This window comes from Rhea americana, unplaced genomic scaffold (genome assembly GCF_003343005.1).
Source record: "Rhea americana isolate MKP2758 unplaced genomic scaffold, rheAme1 scaffold_68, whole genome shotgun sequence".
Taxonomy (NCBI): Eukaryota; Metazoa; Chordata; class Aves; order Rheiformes; family Rheidae; genus Rhea; species Rhea americana.
Genome location: NW_028186845.1, coordinates 3,039,629 through 3,054,494, shown reverse-complemented (window position 1 = coordinate 3,054,494; position 14,866 = coordinate 3,039,629). Strand labels below are relative to the sequence as shown.

Genomic DNA, 14,866 nt, shown 5'->3' with positions numbered 1-14,866 from the left:
GATGCCCCGCCCCCCTCTCCCAGGGCGCCTCCCTGAGGCGGCCGCGTTTTGGCGCCAAAAGAGGCGCCGCGCCGGCGGCCCGTGAGGCGGCGCGCGGCGGCCGCCCGACCCGGAGCGAAGGCCTCGACGCGCTTCATTTCTCAGTGCAACGTCTCAGTAAACGTTTATTTTAAGCTTTGTCACAATACCATAGTCGATTGGTGAAACTGGTCTACAACTATTTAACTACATCGTACATTGATTTGGTGGTCGGATAAGTAATAAATAAAGGCATGTAGAGCTCTGTAAAAATAAGTTCGATATATTTGTAACTACTTAATATTTATCAGTAGAATCTAATATTTCCATAAGGATCATATGTTAAAAGTATACATACACCATTTCTTCAGACCGCRTTATTTTTACAGGAACACAACAATTGTACAAACTTACACACTATAATCTTGAAATCTGATGTACAAAACAGGATGTGAAATCACTAAATCAGTGCTGATAACGAGTGCTACCATAGCAAATATAACTTCTGATTAAAAAGAAGATCCATCGTTAATGTGCTGTCATCACAGTTCGATGGAATTATCCAAAAGTTTAAAATACATGCGGATACAATAAAATCTTTTATTTTCCAACCCAGACAAAGAGAACTTACGGTCATTTACGTCATTAGCTGCCAAATACAGATCAGTATGTGAGGCATATCACACTTAAAAACTTCTACACCATCAAAGAGCTAAGATTTATACTGGTCTATTTTCCACATTAACTATGCAACAAATCTTTACAAGCAAATCACAATTTGAAGGACGCACTATTAAGTACAGCATTGAATTACACCAGATTTTATACATTGTACTCTGACATCCAATACCACTTTTAAAAGCATTACAWTCTTATTACAACAGCTCAGTTGCCTATACAGGTGAGGTGTGTACTTTCAGAGAAGTTGCTACAAATGTAAGTAGTTTTGCAAAAATGTCAATGAATACATAGTCCTACAGTGGTTTCCAATATGAGGTCTTAAAGCATGAAGCTAAAAATACTTAAGACCTTCCTGAAATCTCCGATATCAGACAGTTTGAAGTCCATCTTAAACAATTATGTCAACCACTGTAATAAGGTGACATTCCTTCAAGTAGGTGCTGAGAATGGGAGGATAAACAGGAGCAGTTCAAGATTATCAGCCTTTGGATCAGATTTAAACAGATTTAGTTTATTTACACACATATAACCGCACCTCAGATAACCCATACCTCTTTTAAAGTCACTTGCACCAGATCAGATGCAAAGGAAAACAGACGATTAGAGGAATGCATAGGTACCAGCACCCACCCTTGGATAAGCGGTCTAGGSGTTAGAGCAAAGGTCTCAGACCTGAGAGATCTGGGTTTTATTCCCATTTCTGCCACTTGCTGCATGGTCCTGGGCAAATCTGTCAAATTCTGTGCCTCAGTTTACCCACGTGTCAAACATTGATACCTGCACATCTCTGAATTAATTTAAGATGCTCTATCAATGGCAATATAAAAGCAGTGCTACCACTTTCACTGGAATGAGTTCTACAAAGCAGAGCAAAAAACTTGATGGATAAACCAGATGATTTTGTATGGAAAATATTTGTAAAAGGTATTTACAAAAGTAACTTGAAAGAGATCAAATACAATACCATATTTAAGTCCCTAAAGCGTTTTCACTACARTGCATGTTTAAAAACACATAGCATTTTTTTTAAGTATATTTATCAAAGATTATTGTGCTTACCAAAAAAAAAAAAACACCACTATTTTTGAATTTTACTACTGTGAAAACTGAGTGCTGGGTTTAAAATACTGTTTAAAAATATCCAATTTTATATATACTGTTCTTCACATAACATTTTGCTGTACATGGGATGTAAGTAAATACAAAAATATTTTTTCAAGCAAATTTTTTTCAAATGATACGCTTAAAGTGTCAGGGAAAAACTATAATCTAAATTAATTGCTATATATTTTAAAATAAATCTTTAATAGATAACTTATAAACGGTTCAAATATTCTTAATTTCAACATTAAATATTGGATTACATAAAATACTATCTATGCAAAACTGACTCATGCACAGAGTCCTATTGAAGTCAATGGAGTCGCTTACATGAGCAAGGTTTGCAGGCTTTGGTCCTCAGGCCTCAGATTTAGCAGAACACTTAAAGACTGTACAAGCTTTGCTAATCAATTCCTAATTTCAAGGGGGGTGGTTTAGCCCAGTCCTCCAAGCACAACAGAGGAAGAAAAACAGAGATTATAGGGAAGACTCTGTAATASTATGGAAAAAGAGCTGCAAAAAAGGAAATATATTGTAATTTGAATATTCAGCTTTACTAAATACAGTATTTCTGTGACAGTGCTTATCTGTTTCTAGGAAAAGATTTTAACTTATGAAAAGCAACTACTTTGCAACTCCAAACATGTATTTCTTGAAAAACAGGGCCAAGGAATTTACAAATGACATAAAAAATTAAAATGGATTACAGTAGTGCCAACTGCATATGAAACTATTACATTGAACTTAAGGGATCACAGTTTGGAACAAAGGCCATAAATATGGATTTTAAAATAATCACTCGTGCAAATGTCACATACAGACCAAAAGAGGTTAGGCAAATAATATGCATTTTAGAAAGATTCTCAAACTTCAGCACAAAGAGAAAAATTAATTCTCCACAAAGTTACATTCAATTAAGTGTCACATCCAACAGAAGTTCTACCCAACAAGACAAGAAGTCCAAGACCAAGTGGCAAACAGTATACAGTTGCACATGGCCAGTCCCACCAGAATAGGCATTCACAGGTGAAGCAAAAGCATATAGATTATTTATCCATACTTATTCCCCTTGCTTTTTGCAGTCTGTATCACAGACTAGATTTTATTGTAACTGTTTCTCTGTATTCATTTAGATTATTAGGGAAAACATATTTCTGTAGCTGAGGCCCATTTTATTTCTCACAGTATCAGTTCTGTGCTCATTATTAAGGTATTACATGCTTTCCCACCACCACTCGCCTCCATTCATATCCTTGAATGCAATAGGTTACTAAGTTAACTCACCTATCAGATTTTCTTCCCTGAGGTTACCTTTGTTTCAATGCATTTCAGCAAACCTTAGAAAGTCAGTGATAGTCTACCAAGCTAGTTAATTATAACATTACAAATACATGGAATCCTTCAAAGTAAACTTGTTTCAAAACCCTAACCTTACTTTGGAATACAACTGTTCAATATACTCTTCTCATAAGGAGACTCACTTTCCCCAAAACCCAATATAGTGAGGACACAGACTCGAAGCAAAATGCTCCTACAAAACTATTATAGTTTTAGGAAAAAAAAATCCAGATCTTCCTGAAGATAATTTATTGCCGCTTATTGGTCCTGAGAAAGCTTTAAGCAACAATACATCAGCAAGTGTTTTATCTGCTGCCTTTTTTGAGAAAGTACATGGGTCCTGAGACTAAAAAAACATGTTTTATCCTATGCACTTATGCTTGGAAAATGCTTCACTATGAAGATCAAATACGAACTATAATTTGCCACATTATATCTCTTTCCTTCAGGTCAGTTTATTCAAACAGATTTCCTTTCAAATACCAAAGTTAAAATTCTTGATACAAAAAGCAATGAAATAAAACAATACAGCTACGCTTATCAATTCTTCATATTAGACCAGCATTTAAGGACTTCAGATTCACAACATCTTTCTTCTTCCTCAACTCCTATTAAAAGCTATGGTGTGAATTTTTTGGCTTGGATACCAGAAAATTCTTCATATGATACTCTATGAAAGGCAACTTCAAGGCAATGAAATAAGCCAACACAAAACAAAAACATTCACAACTTTGAAAACAAAATGTGGACCCACAGCAGTTACTTCTCAATAGAAATGTTTGGTAGCTTGAGTTTTTTTTTTTTTTTTTAACATTTTTAAGCGTCAAATTTGCATATGTTGAGCTCAATTTCAATATTTGAAAGACTACTCAATCTGCTTTTATAAAAACTTTACAAAAGATGTTTTTAAATGCTTGTAAAAGTAAGTGTTTATCTACTGAGAAAATTCTAGTACTGGATAAAACTCTGAATATACAGCTGAAATCTTTTAATTTTTTTTCCTTACAAGTATAATGGCTGAGTGTATAATCTAGATAAATTAGTCTTACACATGATGAAAAGTTTTAACTTTGCACACTTTTTACCATGTGATGTTTTGCTGCTTTGTAACTTCAAACGAGACAGTGCTTAGGAATTTTYTAGAGAGCTGGTGTACAGTGGTCTATAGGGGTCGGTTCATTGGTCACTGCCTCTGTCCAGGTTTTCAATCACCCTAGAAAGACGTATATTCAGAAGTCTGATCTGACTATCAAGGTGGTCCATCTTCTCCTCAAGGCTGCTGTTGCTGTTTCTTCTCCAGTAAAATCCAACAGGCCCGGTCATGAAATAAACTGCTACAACAAAGCAGAGAGGCAGGACTGCATGTTCAGGATCACCTTCATATTTCTGGAGGATGTACACACATGAGAGGGTAAAAAGAGCAACCCTTGCAATCCAGAAAAAGCGACCAAACATCATATGCAGGAGATAGAAGAAGAATCCAAGGAAGAGAGATAAAAACCAATAGGCAAGTAAAATGGCACCAATCAACAGAAGAGCACGGGTTGGGTTGTTGGCAATTGCTGCTGGGCTGAAATAATGAGTCAAGTTGGAGGCTGAAAAAAAAAAAAAGGAAAATTTATAAAATATTAATAAGAGCAGTGAAGGTGACAAGGGTAAAGATGCAAGCACAGCTACCAAATGGCCATGTGGCGTGGCTGTGTTTTCTAAAATAAGGGCTAAAACTAGTTCATCCATTTCTGGATGTACCTTTTCAAATCAATGGCTCATCTCTAATGTTGCAGTTGAATTAATTCCATTAAATTAGAGATGTTAAAGATATTTAATGGAAAGACAAGCTGCTACAGGGTGTAAGGTCAAAGTTCGTATCATGGATCTTTCTTTGAAAAAGCTGTATTCTAAAGACTCTCATATTATACCTTTCCTTCTTCTAGTCCTCCCTTACTTCCCTTTCGTGACCATTTCCAGCCATTTAATGATGATCAGCAATAAACCAGCAATRATCTCTGTAATGTATTTTAGAGAGATCCTTTAGATACGTATACGGAAACAGCATAGTTGTTTAGTCCTCCTGGGAGTCTAAGAGCAAAATTAAAGCCATATAAAGAGGACAGAGTTACCGCAGACATGTTTTATAAAGCATAATTAGACAAAGCAGTTATTTTCCTGCTCAGTCTATGCTTTTGATCACTGTTATCTACCAACATACTTCAAGGATAAACAAGCATCACACTTACCATCAATTCCAAGAACATCTAACAGATCAGTCCATATTTTCCAGAAAGTGTCCATTAATATATCCACCCCATTCACAAACCTCTCAGTCAACCTTGAGAAAAACTGAGAAATAAAATTGGGAAAAAAAATCATTAAATACATTTTGAAATTTAATAGTCATAAGTAGAATTATAATTCACAAAACAAGAATTGCAGAACATCTTGAAGTCCCCAAAGGAAAAATACACGCCCTTATTTTTTTTCCAACTATGTGAACCATAAATTTGCTCAGTACAATGGGTCCCTACTCTAGGTGTTTCACGTGTAACTTTACATGTTAACGGGATTTWAAAACGCACTTTATCAGCCCTACCACTGTTCTGAAGTTTAAAGGAAACACTATTTACTAGTGGTTGGCATTGGTAAAGCGCTCTATAGGGTCACGCTTTTACTGAGCAACTGCGAGACGCCCCCATCATCATGTCCAAACGCCCCAAATGCATCTGCAAGTAAATTTGACCACACTTATCCCTCCTCTCGTCAGCCGGGAGGAAACACGGCAGGTGGATTTACGCGAACCCGCCCGCCCGGGCTAGCACCGCGCTGGCCGCGCGGAGCCGCAGCGCCGTGCCAGGGCCCGCCCGCCCCCTCCAGTCAGCTTTATCTATTATACATCAATTTATTGATTGATGTATTGGGGGGGTTTGTTTGTTTTTTCTTTTTTAACGGTTTGCTCCGCGCCGAGCCTCGCTTCCCGTTTCCTCTCTTCACCCCCCCCCCACACGGCCTCTCACAGCGCCGCGGCCGCGCGTCCAGCGCCGAGCCCGGCGCCGAGGGGGAAGCGGCCTCCGAGGCGCGGGCAGGGCGGGGCCGGCGCCCGCCAGGCCCCGCGGAGAACCGGCGCCCGGGCGGGGGCTGGGGGCGCGGCGGGCGCCTCACCTTCTGCAGGGCCCGCACGTTGTCCTCGCCGAAGAGGCCGCTGACGCCCTGGTAGAGGCCGCTGGCGGCGCGGCGGAGGCTGTTCTGCTTCTCGGCGCCGCGGCCCCGCGCCGCCCAGGCGCCGCGCGGCGCCGCGCCGCCCAGCAGCAGGGCCAGCAGCGCCAGCAGCCGCAGCGCCGGCAGCCGCCCCGCCGCCATGGCCGCCCGCGCTGCGCTCTGCGCCCCGCGCCCCGCCGCGCCGCCGTTGCGGCGCCCCCTGGCGGCCGCGCGGGGGAAGCGCCGCCGCGGCCGCGCTCGCACCGCCCCCTTTCCCGCCCTTTCGGGTCAGGTATGGCGCGCGGTGTGTACGGTATATACGGCTGTACGGTATATACGGTTGTACAAGCGCCAAAGCGGGTCGGAAGGTTCCCGAGTCAGGAGACGCTCGAAGTCCTCAGGCGGCCCTTGATCCTCGGAGCTGGAGCCACAGCATCGTGACTTCGGCGGGAAGGGGCGCCCCGAGGCCGCCCAGCGCAGCCCCCCGCGCAGAGCAGGGGCCGTTGGAGCAGCGCTGTGTCCCGCTGACTCTGAAACACCTCCAAGGATGGAGATCACGCAACCGCTCTGGGCAACCTGKCCCACTRTATAGCCATCCGCCTGGTAAAAAAAAAATCCTCACAYCTAATCGGGATTTCCTGGATTCCARCTGGTGTCGGTTACCTCTCACGCTATCACRGTGCACCTCCTAGAAGMGCCTCTCTCTGTTTTCTCCGTGTCCTGCGATCAGGTGTTTGCGGGCACAGAGGAGGTCTTSCCCTCAGTCTCTCCGGCCAAACCATCCCGGTTCTCCTGCCTCTCCGTGGTCCTGGGCTCCGGCCACCACCGGCCTGGCGACTCCCGTCAACATGTCAACACCCTCCTCGTACCGGGGAGCCCAAAACTTGACACTGCTCCAGGTGTGGTCTCGAAAATGCCAAACAGAGAGGAAGGATCACTCCCCTCGGCTGCTGGCCGCCTTTGCTCCACGGGCATCTCTCTGCAAGTGGGGAACCCAGGACCCGCCGTTCCCTCCGGGCAGCCCGGTGAGGTTCGCAGGTTCATGGCCTAGGCCGCAATCCGACTGTACAACAATACTGATCTTTTCCGTGCAACAGCAACTTCGGATCGAGGGGTCCTGAACACCTCTCGTGTCCTTTACCCTTGAGAAAATTCCACTCGGACACATATGCCAAAAACTCAGTACATTTAATGGTGTGACTCCCTCTTCTGGCAGTTTTTGTACAGCTCTTTCTGGAGGAGACAGACCAACAAAAAACTAGCTGAGAAGTGCAAGTTAGATAACACTATCTGCTCCTTCTGCATAGCGAAACCCAACCAGGATGTTAGCAGAGTGAGGCAAGTAAGTATGCTATCAGTTAGAAAAGCATTTTATTGCCTCTGTGGCACACTTTGATTCATCTTTGGGGTTTTTTTGTTTGCCTTTTTTTTTTTTTTTTTTTTTTTTTGCCTGAGCTAGAGAAGGCATGAACATGGTTGTAGGGGTAGATTATGCAGCAAGTGATGATGTGAGCTGGGGCAGAATATATTTGCTAAATAGCCCAATAGTATGTTCAAGGCATGGGAAATCCTGAATTTGCATGCTGTGTTCTTGATGTTTTAACCTCATAGCGGGGCCGAAGTTGGTTGATAAGCAGTCGAGTAGACACGTAGAATATAGACTTCTTGGTTATTGTCTTATCCTCCAGTTTTAGACTGGCCAAAATGCTTCTTTTTACATTTAGCAGACTGGCCTAGACCTTTTAGCATATTTATACTTGGCCCTGAAGGAGTTGGGCCCAGATCCAGGAAAGTACTTAGGCTCTTCTTTTATTTCAGTAGGATGCTGAGGCTTTGTATCTTTATAAGTCTTGCCCTGGTGCTTTCAGTCTCTTACAGGATGGCCTTGAAATTGCTGATGTGTTAATACTTGTGTATATTCTGAAGTCCGTTTCATAGTTTTACAAAACAATTTTGGCAATCAATGATAAGTATTTTTGAGGTTCTTAAGAGGTTTCTAGTTATATAATCTCAGTGTTATGCCATGATTAATTCCCAGCCTCTGGTAAGGCGTCCACTTCTAGGGCAGTTTGTGCATGTAAAGAACCTTGAAGTGCAGAAGCGCTACCGTAATGTAATTCACTGTGTCATGAGTGTTGTTCCAAGTACCGGTTACACTTTTTTGATTGACTTCCAGTTGGCATGGCCTTCTCTGAATCCCCTTGTGCTGGTTCTGATCCAGTGGGCATTGTTTCTGGAATTTTGGATTTTTTTTATTTCTGTATCTATGCAAGTCTCCATAGTGGGTTCCTTCTCATAATAATTTCTGCAAAGAGCTTGTTGTTTCTTTCTACATATTCTTTACAGAAGCTTGGAGGCCTATTTTAGTGGYTGCCTTTGGAAGTCTGTGCTCATGGTTGTCCTTCATATGAGGTCAGGATAATTTGGGAGTCTTCTCTGGTATTTAATTGATTTCCTGATGTGTCTCAATGAGCCTATTTCAGGTAAATTAGTCTCTCCATATCCACAGCTCTTATGAAATTATGCAGTAGTTCACCTTTCTCTTGTTTACATAAATGAAATCATGTCTGCTCAAATAATACATTTCATCATGGCATGAAATATCAATTTAGTATTTCTTTAACTGCATTGAACTGTCTAATTAGGACAGCTGTGTGGCTTCTAGAAMGATCCCCAGCTGAGGGTCTTATTGGAGGTGTACTACTGCACTTCTATGCTTTCTGATCTAAACTAGAAACTAAATGACTTATTCAGATGTGGAGATGTAATAACATTCTGAGTAATATTTGAAATGAAATGAGGTCTTCCAGCCATCAAAAGAAAGTTTTATCAGAGCATAGAGTCTTCTTATTTTGATTCCTTTATGTTCAAAATGATTGGCACACCCTTTAAGAAAGCCAAATGGTGTTATTGTGGACCAGTCCTTAACCTCACTGTCCRTTATTTTTGCTATCTTAACTCCCTATTGCAGCCTCAACTCATCAGGCCTGATTTCTTTATGATCACTTGTCTTTTTAGCCCTTTTCTCTGCATGTCTTGTTGCTGTCTCTGTTAGGCTTGTTTTGCTCTGTGTCACTGTTTCTGTTTTTCTTCTTCCCTTTCTGCAAATGCACTTGATTCCTGACACCAGTTAGAGGTTGCAGAGATCCAGCATGTCAAATGAGCCACAAGTTTCTTATTCTTATACAGACTTTTAAACCAGCTCATGGCTATTGTGAATAGGGTTTTCTAAAACTTTTCTAAATCTTCAGATTTTCTAATCCAGGTTTTGGATCAATGGATCATGGTCAACTCTCAGAATATGGCATAGACTGCCATGAGGTATTATCACACAGCTTTTACCTCACAGGTCCATGCATTTTATCATTTGTTTTCATCTCACAGGCTGACTACAGGTTAATTACCTCTTAGACCACAAATGAGATGGTGCTATCATCATTATTGTTAATAATTTCTGAAGTGTCCTTTGAAAGGCCCTTAATCTAGTCCAGAAAAAAAAAAMCATGATTTTTATTTGTAACCTATTATTACAAATATTAGGTACAAAATGARGATTAAAAAGGATCTGAAAAACAGTGAATTCCAGTTAATCTTATTCAGGCTGTTTTTCTGCAGTTATTCTGATCTACTTTCCAACCTGTATTCTGTAGTTGCTGCAGTTCTTTCATTGCCCACATTMTTTTGAGATGCTTATTTAATTTCCTTTCTAAAAATATATTTATTTTCTAAAGCCGATTTTGAAATAATTTTTGGATAGAGCAAAAGTGGAATCAGGTGATGAACTTGGGAGGAAGACAAGATTATAAATAAGGATGTAAGGGTAAAACTGCTGCTAGTAATTTAACAGCTCACTGTCAAGCTTTCCTAAAAGCACAAATTGTACCATCAAATTCCCAGTGTGTCTCCTTGAACATTATGTGGGTCAGTTCGTTTTAAACTACAGCTCAGTGAGGTATTTGGGTCCCTTCTCAGGTGATTTGTCTGCGTTTTATTTTTCCTTAATGTAACCGTTGCTTTGGGGTGTCAGAAGGCTGCTGGTCTGACACGGGTCTTAAARGGGATGATGTGTTTAATTGGCATCACGGAGCTGCCACGACACCTTCGGGCACCCTCACACCTGTGGAGCAAACACCGCCCGCGCCGCCGCCGCTCCCGACGGGCAGGCTGAGATCTGCCCTCCGATTGGGCGCACCTCCTCCTGCCGCGGCCGCTCATTGGCCTACAGGGAATAGCGCTCCCAAAACCTCTCCGCCGATTGGCCGCTTCCCGCGTCAGCTCTTGCGCGGCCAGCCTAGCCGTGAGGAGAGCGGGCTCTGGGCTGATGTGGGGCCAGGCGCGGCTCAGCCAATGGGGCGGCGCGCGGGCAGGCAGCCGCGGCGCGCGGCGCGGATCCGTCCGCAGCGGCGGCGGGGCCCTTCCCGCCTCACGGGAGGGGATGGGGGAAGCGCCCGGGCCGCGGGTGCCCGGGGCCGCCGCCGGCGGGGCCGCACGTAACGGGGCCTGGCGGCTCGGCAGCCCTGAAATAACCCGCCGGGTGGCTTAGTTCTTGGAGAACTGTGGAAAACCTGACCAAAACCCTGAGCAGGACAGGCCGTAAACCCTGCGGGGAACAAGCYGAGGGCTGGCAGTGCTGGGATGGGGCCGTGTCCGCGAAGTTCCTGGGGTCTGTGCGCCGAGGGGCCGCTCCTGCGTTCCTCATCTATCTCCGGCTTTGGCAGTCTGCCTCTGCGACTGGATTTATACGTGCAGTGACCTCTGAGCGTCGGTGCAGTGACCCGATTCCACCTGCAGCCTCTCTCTGTACTCTTGGCTCTGCAGAGACTTAGTAGAAAATGTCATATAGRAAGGATATTTCTCGGGGAAAATGAAGAATTGGAGGACTGTCCAAATTACGTTCCTATGACCTTCAAATTTAAGAAAGCTCTTGTATTCCAGTAGCATTAAAAATTTCTGTGAAGTGTACATTCAGTGTGCTGTCGTCTCCGTATATTTTACTTTCTCATTTATACTATATGCTCGTACAATCRTACGTATCGTGATGCTGATTTGCCATCGGATTCACATTATTTTTCAAGGCTTCTAGGAATCACGGTGGAAATCATGACCTTGCAAGTATCAGTTACATAAATAGCACAGTTTCTTGGGCAATATTATTTGGTACTTCTTGGCTAAAACTGGCCGTTGCAATATACTGATTGTCAGCAGCAGGAAGAGCTAACATTCTGAAAGCAGAAAAGCAGGCAATTTTAATTCGAGGAGGCACATGTGTAGGCAGAGAGCATTCCAAAAATTTAACTGGGATAGTGAGAAACCGAAGATATGGAGTAATATGCTTCTTGCTTCATTATTGGGTCATTATTAGCAGAGATTTCKTCAAATCTCTCTAAAAAGAAAGAACAAACCAAAAAAAGTCAACAAGCTGTGATAATTTTGCAAGGATCTCTTTGAAAACTGTGAAGTGCAGGTTSCTCCCCTCTGGACACAGCGTTCAGTGACCTTTCGGAGCGGCAGGGACCCGAGCGGCAGCTCGCGGCTGTCGGCGCGGCGGCGGCGGCGGGGCGGGGGCGCGGCGCGGCGCCCCGCACTCCTTTCTCTGCGGCGGAAGGTTACGGCCGGAGGGGGGAGAGGGGGCGGGAGTGCTAGGGCTCGCCGCCCCTTAAAGGGCCGCGCCCGGCGGAGGGGCCCGCAGTGAGGGCGGTGGGCGCGGGCGGGTGGCGGTTGTGCGCGGCGCTCGCTGTCGCCATGTCCCGGGAGCCCGAGATCATGGAGTCGCAGGTGATGTGGGAGCCGGACACCAAGCGCAACACCCGCATGGACCGGTTCCGCGCCGCCGTGGCCGGCAGCTGCGGGCTCCGCCTGGGTGAGCGCGGGGGGGGCTGTGCCGGCGGTCTCGGCCGCTCCGCGCACCGCGGGTGGGGGGCCGTGGGCGGCCCGTCTCCCCCCGCCCCGGCAGCGCCCGGGGGCTCCAGCCTGCGGCGTGATGCTGCGCCCGGAGGCCTCCAGCGCCGCGTCCCGCCGAGCGGCCCTCGCCGCCGCTGGGGCCGGGCGGGCTGTGGGCGCGGCCCCGGCCCGGCCGGCAGGGCTCCGCGGCGGTGGCTGGGCGCCTGGGCCCGCCCCGGTCGTGGCCAGAAGGCCCAGGTGTGCGCGGCGCCGTTGCCTTCCCCAGACGGGGCGGCAGAGGCTTGGGTTGAGGCTGTGCTTGTGATTTCATCTTCGTGTTCTGGAAATGGCTGCTTAATTTACCCCTGACTCCATGCTGGGAACTAGAAAATGAGGTGTCAGTTGGTTTAGGGATGGGAACCATGTTTGTTTTTTTTCTCTGGATCTGCTCAAGCTATGGTGCTTCAAGCTTTGTTTTGTATTAATTCWGAAATACATACCTGGCTGTGAACAGATGTGCAGTTGTCAAGAGTTACCTTAATCATCCCATGGCTTTGAATTTCATCCTGCTTTGAACAGGGTGATTGGGGTAGACTCCTTCCAGGAGTGTCTTACTACCCAAATTAAGATGTCAGTGACTGCTAACTGTAAGCAGTGTATCCAGGTGGTCAGGAATCAGTTGTTAGTTATGTGAGCTCTCTGACCCCCTGAATCAGATGTGAATGCATATGGGACTCTGACCACCTAGTTCTGACTAGCTTGCTTTATGCTATCTGTGCTAAGTGTTTATGTCCAAAGTATTTTGCATTCTTGTCTTCCTAATTTGTTCTCCCTTAGGATGGATGATGGTGGGAGTAGCTTGTRAGTGGCTTGGTAGGCTTGTCAGTCAATATATATGGTATCTGCTCTAAGTCAAGGTGCTTTGGAGTATTAGCAACTTATGTGACATTTCTAGCAATTCATGATTGRAAAATGAGTTTCACCTTGATCTTACTTCCATCTCAAGTTCTGCTGGGTCATTAGTTTGACTGCTGGGRAACTTCTCACTTGAACAGTCAAATGTGTAGAGCCTAAGAGCTCTGCTACATAGGAAGCAAGTTACTGCARGATTTTAGACTTTCAAATACAAATGTCATGTAGTTTGCACTCATGTGATTAAGATTGAATGCTGTTTCAGATGAGCCACCCATATTTATAGCTGAAACAATCAGAACTGTTTCTTCACCCCATTTAAATGTGGCTATGTGCATTCATGAGTGGATTCCTGTGTGCATATAGAAATCTTTGTTCACTCCTACTAGCTTTGAACTGATGATCACTGGTCTGTGTCCTATTTAGAAGGAAAGAATAGATTCTTATGTAATATCAAGTTATGGACTTACTGAGAAGATCTAAGGGCAATACAAATGCTTTACCAGCATGGCTCTGTCCAACCCTGAAAATGTAGCAATGACATGCAGTGTTTCATTGATAAATAACAGGTCTGTGCCCTGAGGGACTTGTATGCTAAAGCTTATTTGGGGACAAACTGTATAGACAAGACAGAACAAGCTATTTTCATATTGTAAAACTAAACTAGTGGTGGCTGTAGCTTTTAGCAGTTAACAAATGGTTCAGAGCGTGTTCTGTAATTGGTTTTTGAAGGAGGAGACAAAATTGAAGTTAGCTTTAGGGGAGTCTTGTACCCATACCAGTTTGTGCGATGTACAAATGAAGAGCAACTTGGGTGGAGTATTAAACTGATGGAGGCTGAGATTAAACCTCAGAATAAGATGTGACAAGGACAGACTGGGTAGGGAGGCACTTGTAGCGACTGGGGGTGAATAATAATATGGAGGGTCTCAATCTCTTATTCTTTTTATTTAAAGCTGGAGGATGGCCTGCCTGCCTGTAGGAAGAGGACAAAAGATGATTTCTGAAACAGTTGGATAACAGGATGACAAACCAAAGATAACTGGAGAAAATGACTTCAAGTGGCTTAGCTAAAAGCATTGACTAGGAAATGCAATTAGCAGACCAGGAGATGTGCTACTCTGCCACTAATGGTGGATATTCATATTTAGTGTGGCTATTGACGCAGCATCAGACAACATGGACRACATGAATATCTCCTGTTAGGCTGATAAGATGCTTCAACTGTTCATTCCCAGAACTACTTTAATGTCTGAATTTCAGTATTTGTTTAGATCTTAGATTGTGTGCATTTCTCAGGTTATTGTATATGTTTCGTGATCATGTAAAACTTAAACTGATCATTTCAACATTCCTGATGCCACCTCTTGAATGTAATATCTAGCTAGATAACATCATTTTGTTTCACCTGACATTCATGTAGTTTTAGCTTAAAGAGGTAAGCTGCAATTTGTCAGACCTCTTATTTCACAAAGAATAATGCTTGTGTCATGGTGGTGCTGCCARTCTTATGGCTGGCTAATAAGTGAAACTATTCTCCATGCTACTATGCTGTCAACAGAGGTCTTTGGTTCTAGACTAGAACTAGACAGCAAATGTGCCCACTGTCAGGGACATGGGACACTTGTTCTTGTAGGGTATTAAAATGTCATTGATGTGATAGGGAGCGGAGGTGTTGCCAGTGAGCAGGAGTCTGTTCTGCTGTCTAGCTGTTGAATTTTGGTGAGGGAAGATAGATGTTCTG

General features: G+C 44.1%; 2 protein-coding genes across 3 annotated transcripts in view; one reads left to right on the top strand and one right to left on the bottom strand.

Annotated features, from left to right (window-relative positions):
• Positions 1-136: 136 nt before the first annotated feature.
• Positions 137-6,499, bottom strand: BRI3BP (BRI3 binding protein). Its single transcript, XM_085321053.1, has 3 exons — positions 6,295-6,499; positions 5,376-5,478; positions 137-4,733 (listed from the first exon to the last, which is right to left on the bottom strand). Exons 1-3 carry the CDS (start codon positions 6,490-6,492, stop codon positions 4,315-4,317), a joined length of 720 nt encoding a protein of 239 aa, XP_085177179.1. The 5' UTR covers positions 6,493-6,499; the 3' UTR covers positions 137-4,314.
• A 5,485-nt stretch (positions 6,500-11,984) lies between these two features.
• AACS (acetoacetyl-CoA synthetase) overlaps positions 11,985-14,866 on the top strand; it is a 46,614-nt gene continuing 43,732 nt past the window's right edge. For both annotated transcript variants that reach the window (XM_085321045.1, XM_085321046.1), the window contains exon 1: positions 11,985-12,190. In XM_085321045.1, the coding sequence (XP_085177171.1) occupies positions 12,073-12,190 (118 nt within the window). In that variant the 5' untranslated portion in view covers positions 11,985-12,072. The remainder of the gene's footprint in view (positions 12,191-14,866) is intronic.

Bases quoted from the DNA above. Each gene is read 5' to 3' on its own strand.
- BRI3BP (XM_085321053.1), bottom strand. From the start codon at position 6,492: ATGGCGGCGGGGCGGCTGCCGGCGCTGCGGCTGCTGGCGCTGCTGGCC. The intron at 5,479-6,294 runs GTGAGGCGCCCG...TTTATTTCTCAG, and splicing joins ACGTGCGGGCCCTGCAGAAG to TTTTTCTCAAGGTTGACTGA. The intron at 4,734-5,375 runs GTAAGTGTGATG...TTTTTTTTTCAG, and splicing joins AGATGTTCTTGGAATTGATG to CCTCCAACTTGACTCATTAT.